At 37.8% G+C, this 17,099-nt stretch overlaps 2 protein-coding genes across 3 annotated transcripts; both read left to right on the forward strand.

Moving 5' to 3' along the window:
• The first annotated feature begins 3,069 nt into the window (after positions 1-3,069).
• Positions 3,070-8,068, forward strand: LOC125188753 (alanine--tRNA ligase, chloroplastic/mitochondrial). 2 transcript variants are annotated; one of them, XM_048085791.1, is made up of 13 exons: positions 3,070-3,227; positions 3,650-3,751; positions 3,845-4,053; positions 4,394-4,572; positions 4,842-4,920; positions 5,028-5,162; positions 5,236-5,385; positions 5,481-5,591; positions 5,676-6,593; positions 6,670-6,942; positions 7,013-7,222; positions 7,335-7,492; positions 7,562-8,068. In XM_048085791.1, the coding sequence occupies exons 1-13, from the start codon at positions 3,128-3,130 to the stop codon at positions 7,893-7,895; spliced, it is 2,958 nt and encodes a 985-aa protein (XP_047941748.1). In that variant the 5' UTR covers positions 3,070-3,127; the 3' UTR covers positions 7,896-8,068. The 2 variants fall into 2 exon arrangements, with proteins under 2 accessions (XP_047941748.1, XP_047941749.1); XM_048085792.1 differs by lacking the exons at positions 3,070-3,227; positions 3,650-3,751 and having other exon boundaries at positions 3,968-4,086.
• Positions 8,069-8,600: 532 nt separating this feature from the next.
• Positions 8,601-10,616, forward strand: LOC125186936 (expansin-like A2). The gene is made up of 5 exons (XM_048083424.1): positions 8,601-8,827; positions 8,891-9,000; positions 9,084-9,262; positions 10,037-10,169; positions 10,257-10,616. The coding sequence occupies exons 1-5, from the start codon at positions 8,707-8,709 to the stop codon at positions 10,503-10,505; spliced, it is 792 nt and encodes a 263-aa protein (XP_047939381.1). The 5' UTR covers positions 8,601-8,706; the 3' UTR covers positions 10,506-10,616.
• The last annotated feature ends 6,483 nt before the right edge of the window (positions 10,617-17,099 follow it).

Here is a 17,099-nt window from a genome sequence, read left to right on the forward strand (position 1 = left end):
TGAATAAATCCGAGTCATGATGTTGTTTTTATATTAGCATTATTCTATTTTATTTGTATTTTATGTTATATTACTATTAATAGCATAATTTAATCATGTCCTAATTGACGACAATATGAATAAAAAAGTACATTGGTCAAATTTCTCGAGAAAATATTTCTATTGGGGTGGAAATTCGGTCGGTTCAATTCCGACCGAACCGATTAGCCAGTTAACCGACTTCATTTTTTTTGAAATTCAGAATCGAAATCGAACCCTTTGTTGGTTCGGTTCCTCGAGGAACCAATCGGTTCGGTATTCGGTTCCATTGAAGAAACCGAACTCAAGTGCAATATTATACATTAAGTAATAAGTGATGAAATCAAAAGGATAAAAAGTAAAAACCATGATTCTATTCCATCATAAAAAAACCAAAATTCCAACAAAGTCTACAAAACTAAGTCCAAAACCAATATAAACCAGCATTCATCAAACTAATTTTTACTTTTGTAAAACCAAAATAATAAAATTAAAAAAATATATAAAAATTAAATATTTAGAAAATAACGGTTATCCGGTTTAAACCTTTCAGTTCTCGGTTAGAACCGGAACCGAGATTAACTTAAACTTAATAACCGGAATCAAACCTTAAGCTTATTTTTTCGGTTACCGAAAACCGTAAAACAAGGTTCGGGTTTAGGGTTTAGGGCCGAGAACCGAGAACCATTTCCCCAGGCCTATATTTCTACTTTCTTTTGAAATAAAGAAAATGAAAGCATTTCAAAAAAATTTCTTTTAATTTATTGTTTGCAATTGCCGCTTATTAATACTTAGCCTATCTCCAAGGGTACACTAAAACTTAAAATGTGATAGGTTATTTATTAGCTCCAACATTACTTCAAAACCAATCTCATTTTTATTTTTGGGAAAAAAATACCTATCTTTAAGTTTACACTAAATCTAAACACAAAAAACTTTCAAATTTTATGAGTAAAAAAGATATAATATAGAGAATACTATTATTTTAAGTTTGAATTTAATATAAATGATTAAAGTAAAATCATATTTATATAACATTTACATTAAAATAAATTTGAATTTAGTGTAAATGATCGGAGATGTACTTATATATAATCTCAAGCAAAATAAGAAATAGCACTAAAACAGTAATGTTTGAGAATCCTCTTATTAATAGATCTAGCCACATTTCAGTTAATCGTTATTATTACAAGTATTGTTAAGTGGTCACATCTTTAACCTAGGCCTATTGATTTTGAGAAATATGTACTGTCCAATTTGACACATATTTCATTAACTTATTTATAAAATTAATATTGTATATAAAAATATAATACAAATTTCATCAACTTTTTTCACATAATTTAGTTTACATTTGCTTAAAACTCACATCAAGTCTAAATGAAATATCTAATGAGAGAACTGCTGAATTTTATCTTGACTTATTAAAAGTAATTGATGAAAAAATTTCTAAAAGAAGGTGGTCGTCCTTATCTTAGGGAAAACTGGACTTCTATATATGAATGAAGTGTATATGTATTATGTAATCAAAATTGGACAACGTTTTAATTAGTGTATCCTGTATAGGCTGTATAGCAGCCAACAGATAGATAGATAGATACAACTATATATGGCTCACATAGTTTGAATTTCAGGTCTGTAATTAATGGAAATCGACACAGGGTATGTGACAAATCTCTAATCATCATAATCTTATAAATACATTATTAAAATAGTTATGCTGCCATTAAAGACTTTTCCTTCATCGCAATTAATTCCTACCTACAAATTTAAATTATACTCAGATATATTTAACAATAGCACACCATCACTCCATCAGATATAGATGCTCTATAGAAAACAAAAAATATCATAATCACACACGCACAAAAATATATTATCGAACATGTTTTATTTCTATTTTAATTAGATGATTTCGTATAATTGATCTAGGGGAAAGGTCTATCTCTTAGCCATTTTGTTGGTCGATATAGGTATTAGAAGTTATTTTCCTATGTTTCTTTATTATTATTATTATTATTATTATTATTATTATTATTATTATTATTATTATTATTTTATTTTTTAATGAGGCTAGCTGGTTTGTGCTGTGTGTGTTGGCTTCACAACATAAAATGGAGTGTGAATATTAAGGGGGGAAATAGAATCTTTGCCAAAATTGCAAGAAAAATGATAGTACATCTCTAAAAAGTAAGCAAAGTTGGCAATTTATTCGAACATGAGGAATCTAATAAAAGTATAGTTGGTAACTTCAAAAGCATATCTTTTGACCCAATAGAGAAGTTTCTTGGAGAATACTATAAAATCGGTGAGACTTAATTTAAATATTAACCAACAAAATTCTACAAGTAATGTAAACTCTTTATAAAGGTTGAGGTCAAACTCAACCATTGAAACACAAAAGTGTACACTTGTCAACAGAGGTTTAAAGACATAGTTTTTAATATACAAATTAACAATATAGTAGTACTATAATCTATGTTCCCTCCCTCTTATAAAAAAAAGCTTTACATTCCTTTTTTGACCTTCTCCATGATAGCTTGATAAGTCTCCAATTTTCGTTAAACCGGAAAGTATTATTTAACACAAAATTTTGTGTGAGACTATTTCACAGTGAGATGGGTGAATATAAAGTTTGCATTTAGTGACGTGTATTTTTTTATTATGTTTGGATCCAACTTTAGTATAATGAAACAGTTTCACGCGAAACTAGGAGTGAATATGGCCCAAACTACAAAGAATTTAACGCATTGGGCCTCAACTTAAATAAGCCCATGTACGTTGATAGCCCACGAAAGCCCAAAAAGATGTGGGATTGAAATCATATTGAGCTCAAAGTTTGAGAGAGGAATTTTACGTAGTTATTTGATGTTGAGCAATGCTAGAAAATCTTTAAAGAATTGTTAGTTTGTATTTTTGAAGGGTTATTATTATTATTGCTAATTGTTAAGTGTGTTTTTTTTTTGAAGTTTTTTTCTTTTTTTCATCTTTTAGTTGATTGTTAATTGTGTGGATATTAAAACCAAAAGGCTTATCTGGAGTTGCAACTTCAACTTACATAACGGTCAATTAGCAGATTGTAGGGTGAAGAAGAGTGTGGAAGAGGGAGATGGCGAGCTTGAAGCCGCCCTTCTCTCTACAAACCAGACATGTCGCCCAATTCCTCTTGCCATTTCCGACTTCAAGATTCTACTCTCCCTTCGCCTCTCGTAATCTCTTCCTCTATATTTTGTCTTGCTGTGTTTTTATTGTTCATTGCTTCCACCCAAGACTGAATTTTGTTGGATTTCCTGCTATTTCTCTTATTTGTAATTTCTGGGGTTTCTATTTGGAGTGAAAATGATCCAATTTTTATTCACTTAAATTTTCCCCATTCTTGATTGGTGAAGATTTTTCCTTTCAAATATTAGCTGAAAGCAGCCTTGCATATGCTTTGACATTGTTTATTCTATCAATTTAAATTAAACCAGTGTATGAAAAAGTTTCTGTTTGGATTTATGATGTTATAACATATACTCATTTATTACTGATTAGAACTTAGAAATGGGTTAGATATTTGCTTCTTTGGTTAAGAGTTGTATTGTTCCCTTTTTCCTTGTGTTACATTGTAACTTGAAATGATTCAATACAGGTAGTAGAGATTACAGAGGCTTCACCTTGCAATCTCTTGCATCAATTGATCCTTGTTCATTCAGCTATAGGCGTTCCCATGCGAAAAGGCTCGTTGCAAGTGGTAAATATCTCTTTGCATCTATTGATGAATGCTTGTAGTATTTTCTAGCTTAGAATGATACACAAAATGCATATTGGTTCCCTTTCTTTTCAGCTTCAGCTCAGCCCTTGACTGGGGAGTTAGTGGAAGAAAAACTGTTGGATCCTTCCACGAGTGGTGACTCCATCCGCAGAAGATTTCTTGAGTTTTATGCTGCGAGAGGTCACAAAATTCTCCCGAGTGCTTCTCTAGTCCCGGAGGATCCAACAGTTTTGTTAACGATTGCTGGAATGCTTCAGTTCAAGCCTATTTTCCTTGGGAAGGTTCTATACACGCTTCCTCAGCTTTTCTGTTAGGTTCGTGAGTACGTATAGTCGAGGTTATAGTATATGACCAGGAAATCCTTAAAATCTGAGGTTTTGGTGGTCTTTTAATAACCGTGTGATTGTTTGTATATGAGTATGTCTGCACGTTTGCCAAGTATGTATATGTTTATGTGTCATTTTCCCTTCTCAAGTTAAGAAACCTTTTTGCTAGCAAGCCTTCAAGATCTTGCTCTGTTATCTCCATACCCCATGTTAGTTTATGCTGATTTTAGATTGAATATACGACTGATCCCATGTTTGCTAACTAACATTCGATGTTTACTTGAAAATTTTGCAGGTGCCTCGAGAAGTACCCTGTGCTGCCACCTCTCAGAGATGCATACGAACAAATGATATAGAGAATGTAGGGCGAACCTCCCGGCATCAGACATTCTTTGAAATGCTTGGGAATTTTAGTTTTGGAGATTACTTCAAACAGGAGGCTATAAAATGGGCCTGGGAACTATCAACAGTGGAGTATGTATCATATGATGATTGATCAAAGCTTTCTACTGATATAGGAGTGCAATATAGAGTAATTTTAATTGCACCTTAGCCTGCATAGGTGTTTCATCATAATCATATAGAAATGGTGCATGACTTAAAATTACCAAGAGACCATCTTCGTTCCTTTTTCCTTTGAAAATCCTCTTCATAAAATCATCTTGCTTTGTCACATTAATTTTTAGTTTTCGGTGTCTATATTCAAATCTTCTAGCATCTAATGCAATAATTGTTGCATATAGGTTTGGACTACCAGCTGAAAATTTATGGATCAGTGTGTATGAAGATGACGATGAAACTTTTGCAATATGGCATGATAAGGTTAGTAGAACCTCTGTTGTTTATTGATCTACCTATTCGTAAATTCTTAAGAGGCATATCGATTTATGAAAATGTTACGTTTTTCTGATTATATTTCGTTTTCATAGATGGGTGTTCCAGCAAACCGCATAAAGAAACTCGGTGAAGAGGATAACTTCTGGACGAGTGGAGCGACTGGTCCGTGCGGACCATGCTCTGAAATTTATTACGACTTCCATCCCGAGAGAGGGCATTCAGATATTGTAAGCAGCTATCTTAATTAGGACAGAAAATTTTCATTTTTTGCCATGTTATTTTATACAACTCTTGTTACAGGATCTTGGAGATGATTCGAGATTCATAGAGTTCTACAACCTCGTCTTTATGCAATACAATAAAAAGGAAGACGGATCACTCGAACCCTTAAAACAGAAGAACATAGATACTGGACTTGGGTTAGAGCGCATGGCTCGCATTCTTCAACGGGCAAGTCTGCTGAACCGAGAGAAACAACTTATTCGAGTACTATATGTTGTGTCTGAGTGTCGCACATGCTTAGCCACTCGTTTTCTCTCTTGCAGGTTCCAAATAATTATGAAACTGATTTGATTTTTCCTATTATCAAGAAGGCTGCGGATTTGGCATACGAGTCGTATTCGCTTGCAGATGAGTCTGCAAAAACGAACCTTAAAGTACGCTATTGGTGGAGTTGCCATATTCATTGATATTTCTTGTCTATGGAGTGATTGAACCGGTTTTTATTTTTTTTGATCCAGATAATCGGAGACCACATGCGTGCAATAGTTTATCTTATATCAGACGGTGTTTTCCCATCAAATATTGGAAGAGGCTATGTGGTTCGTCGTCTGATCAGGAGGGCAGTAAGAACCGGAAGGCTGTTAGGTATTAGGAGAGATGGTGTGGGAGGCCTTGAAGGTGCGTTTTTGCCAATTTTAGCTGAAGAAGTTATCAAATTAAGCACCAATATTGATCCAGACTTGAAGACACGAACTCCCCGCATCCTTGAGGAGTTGAAGAGGGAGGAGCTTCGCTTTGTTCAGACACTCGAGAGAGGAGAGAAGCTTCTTGAAGAAATCTTAACTGATGCGTTGTCGACTGGACAGAGGAACGGGACTGTGCCTTGTATATCTGGCAAGGACGCGTTTCTTCTCTATGATACGTATGGTTTTCCAGTGGAGATAACTAGTGAAGTTGCTGAGGAACGGGGCGTTGGTATAGATATGGTTGGTTTTGATGTGGAAATGGAGAATCAGAGACGCCAGTCGCAGGCTGCACACAACACAGTAAAGCTCTCTGTTGGAGATGGAGCGGAGTTGACAGATAACATTCCAGACACCAAGTTTCTTGGCTACGACACACTTTTTACTAGAGCAGTGGTTGAGGGTCTCTTAGTAAATGGTAAGCCAGTAGGGGAGGTTTCTGAGGGAAATGAAGTTGAAGTGTTGCTAGATAGAACCCCGTTCTATGCTGAATCGGGAGGGCAAATTGGGGATCACGGGCTTCTGTATGTAACCAATGCTCAGGAAAATAAGGAAGCCGTCGTGGAGATACAAGACGTGCAGAAGTCACTTGGCAACATATTCGTTCACAAAGGAACTGTAGTGAAAGGCCTAATCAATGTAGGTGGAGAAGTTGAAGCTGAAGTCGATGCAAACTTGAGGCAACGGGCAAAGGTGTGAGTTTATTCACTTGTGTCGTCTCGTGTGATTTTTTATGCCATTTGATTGACCGTATTTGCTTCTCTTTCAGGTCCATCACACTGCCACACATCTCCTTCAGTCTGCTCTCAAGAAAGTGGTAGGTGACGAAACCTCTCAAGCCGGCTCTTTGGTGGCGTTTGATCGCCTCAGGTTTGATTTCAATTTCAATCGACCTCTTCGCGAGAATGAGATTGCAGAGATCGAATTGCTGATCAATCAATGGATTGGAGAGGCGACACTCCTTGAAACAAGAGTGATGGCGTTGGCTGAAGCTAAAAAGGCTGGAGCTATCGCAATGTTTGGTGAAAAATACGGAGAAGAGGTGTGGTTCTGATCTACCATAAGCTTAGATTGTTCGATAATTTTATTTTGTAACACGAAAACACCATTAGGTACGCGTTGTGGAGGTTCCCGGTGTCTCCATGGAGCTATGTGGTGGCACACATGTAAAGAACACTTCAGAAATACGCGGTTTCAAGATAATATCCGAGCAAGGGATAGCTTCGGGAGTCAGACGCATTGAGGCCGTGGCTGGCGACGCTTTTATAGAGTATGTCATCACCAGAGATAACTACTTGAAGCAGCTCTGCTCTACTCTCAAAGTATGCTAATTCTCAACTATTTCTTGTTTTGGTAATTGCCACATTATTTAAAGACAGTGAACTCGAACCTGAGACGACCTCAGACTCCGGCATTAACTCTTTTTTGTGAAAGGTAAATGCTGAAGATGTTACAGCTAGAGTGAACAATCTTCTCAAGGATTTACGCGAAGCAAGGAACGAGGTCTCCTCTGCTCGTGCAAAAGCAGCGATCTACAAAGCATCGAGCATCATTAGCAGCGCGTTCACAGTAGGATCTTCGTCTAAGATAACGTAAGTAACGTGTTGTCTATTCGAGAAAGTTTGGCCTTCATCTTACTTTCAAACTTCTCTACCGTGCAGAGTGCTAGTGTCGAGCATGGAGGACATAGACGCTGATGCATTGAAGAGTGCGGCCGAGTATCTCGTGAGCAATCTGCAAGATCCAGCAGCGGTGATCTTGGGTTCATGTCCAGATGAAAAGAGGGTTAGTTTGGTGGCTGCATTTTCTCCGGGAGTGGTTAAACTCGGGTTGCAAGCGGGGAAGTTTGTGGGGTCGATAGCGAAGGTGTGTGGCGGGAGAGGCGGGGGGCGCCCTAATTTTGCTCAGGCGGGTGGGAGCGAGCCGGAGAATTTGCCGGCAGCACTTGAGAAAGCGCGGGAAGAGCTAGTGTCCGCGCTTTCTGAAGCAACTTGAGTTATGTTGCTTAACATAATAATGTTAATGTGTGCGGGAATATATTCTTTATGGTAAAGATGGATGTTTATATGTTAGAAGCAAAGGATAGATTTTGATTATAGTGTAAGAAACATTTGTTATGGTGTGACATGCGTTACAGTCTAAAATTAGCCATTTCATTGCTTTGGAAACTAGTGTCAACAATATTAATAAATGCGCACACACACACAAATATAGCAAACAATGTCTTGTTTTTGACTGGGAGAGTCGGTGCGTCGACATTCACTTTCAAACCGTCCACTTCGTATATTGGATAACAGTTATTCTTTGTTTACAAGCAAGTGCTCCTAATTATGAAATTAATAGTAGAATGAATTAGAATATGAAATAAGGAGGAAGTGCTTCTAAATTATGATTTCATATTTAAATCTATTTCACATAATAAATCAATAACTAACATTTACTTTCATTTTAGAAGTATAGAAAAATAGATTTTTATTAAAATTCAATAACTATTCATCAGTGGAGAAGTTGGAGAAGGGATTTTGCAATGAAACGCCGATATGAATGTTGAAGTCAGTGTTTTTCTATTATTGATATTGATAGCGCGTTTACGCACTTTGGTGTGTCTATCACTCTGCATCAGCAATTCCCAATATATATCCAATATAGGAGTAGCAGCTATTTTTGAGCTTTTTTGAAATCTCTGACACCTGTATTCCATTTCCACCCCCTCTATATATGTATGCACTCCAATCGCATAATTCCATTCACAACCAGTGGAAAACAACACACTAACTACACTGCCTACACACAGTTGTAGCAAATCATGGCCGCAATTGGTTTATTCTTGTTAGTAGCTCTACTTCTGGCTTCCTCTGCCGCTGCCTGCGATCGCTGCGTGCACCAATCAAAAGTCGCCTTCTTCTCCAAAGCTCAAGCTCTTCAATGTAACAATATACTATTTCAATTAATTTGCATTTATATTTAGTAATATGTGGCAAAAATTGCAGCTGGAGCTTGCGGCTACGGCTCTCTGGCAATCGGATTCAACGACGGCCGCATCGCAGCGGCAGCTCCGTCCATTTACAAAGACGGAGCTGCCTGCGGCGCTTGTTTTCAAGTAGGCTATCTATTTTATTAAATTAAATTCATCTAATCTGAATTTTGCTACTGATGATTGATTGATATATGTTGGCGTGGCAGATTCGATGCGACGATAAGAAAATATGCAGTGAAGAGGGGGCGACGGTGGTGGTGACGGACCGGAATCACGACAACGCGACCGACTTGGTCCTCAGCAGCCGAGCTTTCGCGGCGATGGCCAATAATGGAATGGGGCCTCAGCTTCTCAAACTTGGCCTCGCTAATGTCCAGTATCGGAGGTACTAACATGCATATGTTAACCCTATTTTTAGTTTGTTTCAAAATTGAATCACTCAACAATCTTATATTTGTTTTATTCTGATTAAATACTTCTTTTGTTTGAAGTCTGTTGTTTATAATACTAACCCAATAGTGTTATTAAAAAGTGTATTTAAAAGTAGGATTCGTTTCATTTATTGCAACAAAAACGGTGATTTTCTTGAACCATTTAAAAGGGGGAAGAGGAAATGGAATGCTATTAATTCTAATAAATACGGAGTACTAGTGAATTGGAAACTATTTAATTTCATAGTCGGAAACAGTGTGGATTATTAAATTGTTTAGGTTCGGTAGACAAATCCCGTAATAATGACGTTGAATTAATTATGAGATATAGAATTATTTAAAATTGTTGCAGTGTGATTTTGTTAAAAGGATAAGTGTTAGTAGTGGCGTTGTTGCACCCACCACAAACCACAAACAATATGAATTAGCTAAGTAGGATTCGGCCCAATAATCAACTTTTGTGTGGACCGTTTTAGGCTTATAGCGGGTCCCGAACTCCCAATTTTATTGATTTGAATTTCACATTTTCTCCATAGTATTATTATCTCTACATGATTTAGTATAATGTTGAAAAAAGTAGTGAATAATAAATGCAGCTCATAGTTGTCGGATATTTTTCGTATTCAACGGTCACATTCACATACATGATTAATTGATTATATACTATTCATGATAATCATTTATTACAATGATTTAATTTGTAAATATACTTTGACCCAAAAAATTAGGGTGCCATGTGACTACAAGAAGAAGAACATGGCAGTCCGGGTAGAGGAATCGAGCCAGAAGCCACACTATTTGGCAATCAAATTACTATATCAAGGAGGCCAAACCCAAATCGAAGCTATGGACGTTGCTAAGGTTTCTTCAATTCCACTTAACAAATCCAATTTTTGAAATAATGTGACACTATTTTTTAAAATCAATTATTGTAATGTAATTTGACAGGTGGGGACTCCAAATTGGAATTTCATGGGAAGGAATTATGGGGCAGTCTGGGACACGAGTAGGGTTCCAGAAGGCGCGTTGCAGTTGCGGTTTGTGGTGACAGCGGGCTTCGATGGTAAAATGTATTGGGCTAAAAGCGTGCTTCCAGCTGATTGGGTCAACGGCGCGATTTATGATTCCGGAATCCAGATTACTGATATCGCGCAAGAGGGTTGTGCGATTTGTGATGATGGCACTTGGAAACATTAAACCAATTATATTTACATCACTGCTTTAATAGTTGGATGAGTAGAAAATTAACAGTACTTAAACATATATTTTATGAGTATTCATTTGGAATGCATACATTTTCTTTTTGGACTCCTTGCCTTCTTGTTATTGGGATACAGTTTTTTAAGTGGATGAATTTTTTCTTCTTCTTCTTCTTTGTTATTGGGTTACTGATATTAAGATTAGATGTCATATAATAGAAATAATCTAATTAAATAAATCGCACATATACAACATAACAAATGAGCTCTTGTGGCTTGAAATTATGAGCCCATTGGGCCAAAACACTAACTTGTAGATAATGTCTACAAGCTTCGAGCTAGCCCCGATCTGATTTTTTCAAGTAGTCTCATAAAATAGGTTTACTTATCATAAATTTGCAGTGTGTAGGTTTCCATAAAATCAAATTTTAAATTGTTTGTACTTTCTTACAAATCCAAAATGATGAAAAATTGAGGGTATTTTACCACATTATAGATGGAAACTTAATTTGCACTAATCACGGAATTACACACATATAAATCACATTTTTATCATTGCAATAATTTTGAAAAAACATGTCAAAAATCAAAATCAGATCAAAAAGTAATCGAAACTAAATGTATTTTAAAAATTAAAAAAAGGATAAACAGAAAAGAAACTTGAAATGGAAAGGCAATAAATGGGCATCATTGAGTGGAAAATTAATAAAGGCATGGCCTATGAGTATGACACCTAAAAAACCAATGTGTGTAGCATAAGTTAGAATATATAATAAAATAATAATAGTATTATTATTACTACGACTGGGGGAAACGGCAGAGTTAATTCTATGACAGAAGGGAGGAAGAGCACGGCCGCCGCTAGGAAAAACATAAAAGCGCGCCGCCCTATGATTTGCTCGACCGCCACCATCACCACTCTTCTCCCTTCCTCTCTCTCACTCGCATTCCAAATTCCAAACCTACTTGGAGTTAACAATTCATTTTTCCTTTAAACCATTACTTATCGCTCAGTCTTCATTTTCTGCACCCCGCAATGATTGCTGTACCAACAATTATAATTTGATTTGGCCTCTCATTAATTTTCTCTTTATTTTTACGACATTATCCCAGGAAATCATGCTATGCCTACGACTTACGGGATATTCTATATATGTACGCAAAATATAACTGAAAATAATAAATATAAATATTTTAGCCTCGTTGCAAAGTAAATAAGTACTCCTTCCCTCCGCCGGAATTCGTCACCATTTGATCGGCACGAGTTTTAAGAAATGTAAAAGAAAGTAGGTTGAAAAAGTTAGTGGCAAGTGAGTCGTACTTTTATATATACTAGTTTTAAAATAAAATGTGAGGGAGAATGGGTTAGTGGAATGTGGGGTCCATTACCAAAAATGGTAAAAGTAAAAGGTGGCAAATTTTTAGAGACGGACGAAAAAAGAAATAAGTGACAAATTTTCAGGGACGGAAGGAGTACTAACTAGTAAGAGTTATATAGGGATATTAGTTCCAAAAATCATGAATTTTGGTCTGATTCTAGTATTTAATATTATAAACCTATAACTACTGTATACAATGTAGTTTATGACATAGTATACGATTAGATTTGTAGTGTTAGTAAAAAAATTAGTAATTGAGACAATCAAACGTTTAGATTTAGTGCAGAAAGTATATGTTGAATATGGTTAGATTGTTAGGACAAATTATTGAGGAACGATAGATTGATTCTTAACGTTGAGAAAGAGAAGGGGGGCCTATTTTACGCTGTATTGCATGCACACGCATAAGCTTTACCATGCATATGAGTACAAACAATACTTTAATTATGAATCGACTTTATTTGTAACGAACTAATATGATTTAAAATAGACAAGGGCCCAGTGGAACTATTTTCAAATAAGCAGTTAGCAGTGCACACCCATTTAGTAAATCTATCTTATATTGTGTAATATCCGAATAAAATATGCATATGAACAAGTTATAGTTACCAGTACTACAATTAGATTAGTAGATATGGTTACATATATATCAAAATTATAGTGCAATAAAAATAAATAACAAGCTAAGCAATTGTGAATATTTAGTGACCCTACATCGTACGAAACCACATTTTAAATTGCGGTGGAAAACTAATGGTCGGGAAAAAAACATGTGAACAACACATACGATTTCAAGTTTAGAAAGATAAACACGGCGTTAGATTTTTTTTTTTTGTTTATTATTTTGGAGTATAAAAAAAATTGTACAAATAACTTCGAAAGAGACTGGACATTAGTGATATGTTCAATATTAACAAACTACAAAGGTCTCACATTTGAGTGATATTCCCATATTCAAGTTGAACCACGTAAAAAAAATGTAAAAAAAGATGGAGTTTTTAACAAATCTCTTCAAATGTTCTGTCCTATAATTGATCGGTGATACACACTAGCGAAGTTTCTTTGACCCAACAATTTCAATCAATCAGTGATCGCCTCGGTTTTAATTTTATTTGGAGTTCAGATTCCATGTATATTACTCATGCATGCATGTTTTTTTTTTTATTAACATTTACATTCTACTTTTCTACATTTTACATTCATGGGATCAGTCTTCGAATAATATTAATAAATTTAGCATTTTAACATTAATTTGGCCCACTCAAAATCCTAGCTCCACCATTATTTATACAAGGGGGAATCTTACATACTACTCCATTTCAGTTTATTTATTTATGATATGATACAATTCACATGTAGATTTTTATGCATTCTCCTTCACATGTGATCAGTCTTTTTATTTGATGTAGTAGTATTTTCTATGTGAAATAATTCAAATAGTGATAGTGTAAGAAATGAGAAATTAAACACAAAGTTCCAATGGTAGAGCATCCGCAATGGTGCATAGGCCAGCCATAGGCCAGCCATTCTCTCCTCTGCCACGTCAGCAACACTAAAAAAACCACCTGCCACGTCAGATTTAGGCCAGCCATAGGCCAGCCGCAATAAAAACAATTCAAAATATACTACATTTACGGAATTAAAATTACGATTAAAATACGGAATTAAATTTAGACACGTGTACGGGAAAATTCATTAATTGCATTTTAAAAAGTTACATAGATAAAAAAAAAAAGTACATGCATAATAAAGAAAAAAAACTATCGTCGTGCAGTCCTCCGTGCCCACAACTCTTCAATTATATCCTTTTGGAGTTGAATATGAGCATCCACTTGGCGCATGCTGGCAAATTCCTTGAGTCGGCCGGCTTCATCGAGGGGTACCCCCTGTCGTACACTAGGGGTGGCCGTTCCGTGGCTTGGACCGGCTTCATCGTCACTGACCCAACTAGTCAGTTGTACGCCTTCGTCTTCGACGATCATGTTGTGCAGGATAATGCAGGCGTACATTATCTCGGAAACGCATCCGACATCCCACAAACGCGTTGGGCCCTTGATTGCCGCCCATCGAGACTGGAGCACACCAAATGCGCGCTCCACGTCCTTGCGCGCCGACTCCTGTCGTTGCGCAAAGTAGGCCTTCTTTTCATCACTTGTTTGTCGGATCGTCTTCACAAAGACCGGCCACCGAGGGTATATCCCATCCGCCAAGTAGTAGCCCATATCATGCCGGTTGCCGTTGGCCACGAATGAGACGGCTGGACCGACGCCCTGGCACTTCTCGTTGAAGAGGGGAGACGAGTTCAGGACGTTGAGGTCGTTGTTCGACCCGGCTACCCCAAAATACGCATGCCAGATCCACAGCCGGTAATCAGCTACGGCCTCGAGGATTATCGTGGGGTTCTTTGACTTGTAGCCGGTCGTGTAGGCCCCCTTCCAGGCAGTCGGACAGTTCTTCCACTCCCAATGCATACAGTCTATGCTGCCTAACATCCCGGGGAACCCATGCTTCTCCCCGTGCATCTGCATCAAATTCTGACAATCTTCGGGAGTAGGGCTTCGAAGGTACTGCTCACCGAAAATGCTGATCACGCCCCCACAGAACTCCTTCAGACATTTCAGGGCTGACGACTCACCGATGTGGAGGTACTCATCCCACATGTCTGCCGCGCCTCCGTAGGCCAACTGCCTGATTGCCGCCGTGCACTTTTGGATAGGGGTGTGGCCGGGTCTGCCAGCCGCATCGTGCCTGAAGCGGAAACACATATATTGACGCTCCAATGCCCTAACGATGCGCATAAACAACTCCCTGCGCATTCTGAAACGCCGCCGGAACATGTTGGCGGGAAACCGCGGGTACTCTGCAAAGTAGTCCTCGTACAGCCGCTGATGTGCAGCTACGTGATCCCGATCAATCACTGCTCGGTGGTGGACAACTGGTGGAGGAGGGCGAGGTATCGCCTGCTGTTCCACCATACGCATGTACCGCTCCATCCCGCGGTTCATGTAGGCCTCCATAGCCTCGTTCATCCTCCGTTCGTACTCCTCAGGATCCCCACCACTACCGCTACCGCTACCACCCGCGTGATCCATCGCTCGATGATGCTCTTGAACAGAAAGTTAGAGAGAGAGAAAACTCGTTAAAACAAGTGGTGCAAATGAAAATGAAACGAAAATCGCGTTTATATAACGTGCATAATATTACAGTATTTGTGTATAATTTTTAATTTTTTTTTGAACCATAAAATATAATTAATGCATACTTTAATTCAAATTTAAAAAATAATAGAGAAATAATTCAAATATAAAAATAAAAAATTAAAAATGAGGCCAAAGACTAATAAATTGTTTTTAATTTGTTAACTAACTATATTTATTATTTTAATATTTAATTAACACATCAAAATAGCTAATATAATCTTATTTTGGTTGTACAAAATTTGGTTGTTTATCATTGCTCAAATAAATTACTCCACTCATATGAGGTAGGGTTGACAATTTTTGGCACGACACGAACCCGCACGAAATTAGTGGATATATATCAAGGCTTATTGAGTTCGTGCCGACACGATAACGACACGAAAACTTCGTGTCGTGTTCATGTTACACGTTAAGAAATAATATTAATATACTATAATAATATTATTTTTTATTTTAAAATTTTAAAATTTTAAAATTTAATATAAGATATAATATTTATATATTATATTATTATTATTATGTCGTTATTGTGTTGTGTCATATTTTTTGTTATTGTATCGTGTTGATCCGAAGTGGTTCGTGTCGTATTCGTGTTTGAAATTTTCTTAACGGGTCGTGTTCGTGTTTGTTATCATGTCGTGTCGTTATCGTGTCGACACGATAACGACATAACACGGACGATTTGTCACACCTAGTAGGAGTAGTACAGTACTATTTTTAAGTAATCCATCGAAATTAAATAATGCTAATATGATTAAGTTTTAAACAAATAAGTATACTAACTATACATCATGGGTCTCACAATCCGCTAATACTACTTCTATTATTTTTTCCCACTTTCTCTTTTATTTTTACCAATTACTCATTAAAATTTATGTCATTTACAACTTTATCCATTTTTTTATTGATGAACGTAAGTATTTGATTTTCAAAACTAGCATTCCCTCCGTCTCACTTAGAGCGTCTCCACCGGCGGAAGTCCGACCAGACGTCCGCCATTGTGAAGGAAAAGGTAGGACACGGACGTCCTGTGAGGACGTCGGATATCCGCGCGACGGGCGGGCGGACGTCCACCATTGTGGCGAGGGTCGGACGTTAGGGTCGGAAGCCCACTTAATTTTTATTTTTTTTAAAAAACTCTATAAATACGGCTCGTTGAACTTCATTTCATTCACACCATTTGTGTTGACAAGTTTCTCTCTCTAATCTACAAGTTTCATTTCTACTATAAATAGAGTACAATAGGAACTCCCCCACCACGAGCGGATCAAACACACCCACGTTTCCCGCCGGAACGACGGAAAACTTTAATGCGGGAATGAATCCCTAAATGGCAGGGATAAATCCCCAAATGGCAGGAATGGCGGGATTACTCCCCCAAATGTTCTACAATATGTACAATTGGATGAGTCAGATGGGTGGGATGATGTCCGGGGCAGCGGAGATGGGCGGTATGACGACAAATATGGCGGGGGTGAGTGGGATGATGCCCAGGGACTCGGGGATGGGGAGTATGACGCCAAATATGGCGCGGATGGGTGGGACGATGCAGCACAGGAGCCCTCAGACACCTAGGGAATCTGTCTATCGCCCATATATAGATTTGTTGTCCGATGATTCCCCTAGTACTGTTCCGGAGACTCAGTACGCCGGCATTGAGACTTTCTCTTTTGAGGAGTTGGGGCTATCGCCGATCCATGATACTCCCAATGAGGTGGAGCCTGCTGCAAGGGGCAGGGGCAAAGGTAAGGGCAAGGCCAGGGGCGGGGGTAGGGGCAAGGGCAAGTGGAAAGTCTCGAGCTCTTCCTCGCAAATGGGGGCAGAGCAGGAGGAGGGTGAGGAGGAGCGGGGGAAGAGGTCGATCTGGACCGTGTGGGAAAACGCCGCGCTTGCAAATTTCTGGGTCGGTGTAGTCGAGGATCCCTATGTCGGGGCGAACCAGTATATTGAACGATGGTGGCATCGCATTAGTGAGGCCTACCTCACACACAAACCGGCTGGGGCGAAGCCTCG

This window comes from Salvia hispanica, chromosome 5, assembly GCF_023119035.1.
Source record: "Salvia hispanica cultivar TCC Black 2014 chromosome 5, UniMelb_Shisp_WGS_1.0, whole genome shotgun sequence".
In the NCBI taxonomy this organism is placed as follows: Eukaryota; Viridiplantae; Streptophyta; class Magnoliopsida; order Lamiales; family Lamiaceae; genus Salvia; species Salvia hispanica.

What these genes read in the sequence shown, in the direction of transcription:
- LOC125188753 (XM_048085791.1), top strand. Translation starts at nt 3,128, where the DNA reads ATGGCGAGCTTGAAGCCGCCCTTCTCTCTACAAACCAGACATGTCGCC. An exon ending in AGCCTATTTTCCTTGGGAAG is followed by an intron (nt 4,054 to 4,393) that starts GTTCTATACACG and finishes AAAATTTTGCAG; the next exon opens with GTGCCTCGAGAAGTACCCTG. An exon ending in ACTTGAGGCAACGGGCAAAG is followed by an intron (nt 6,594 to 6,669) that starts GTGTGAGTTTAT and finishes CTTCTCTTTCAG; the next exon opens with GTCCATCACACTGCCACACA.
- LOC125186936 (XM_048083424.1), top strand. Translation starts at nt 8,707, where the DNA reads ATGGCCGCAATTGGTTTATTCTTGTTAGTAGCTCTACTTCTGGCTTCC. An exon ending in CCTGCGGCGCTTGTTTTCAA is followed by an intron (nt 9,001 to 9,083) that starts GTAGGCTATCTA and finishes TTGGCGTGGCAG; the next exon opens with ATTCGATGCGACGATAAGAA. An exon ending in GCTAATGTCCAGTATCGGAG is followed by an intron (nt 9,263 to 10,036) that starts GTACTAACATGC and finishes CCAAAAAATTAG; the next exon opens with GGTGCCATGTGACTACAAGA.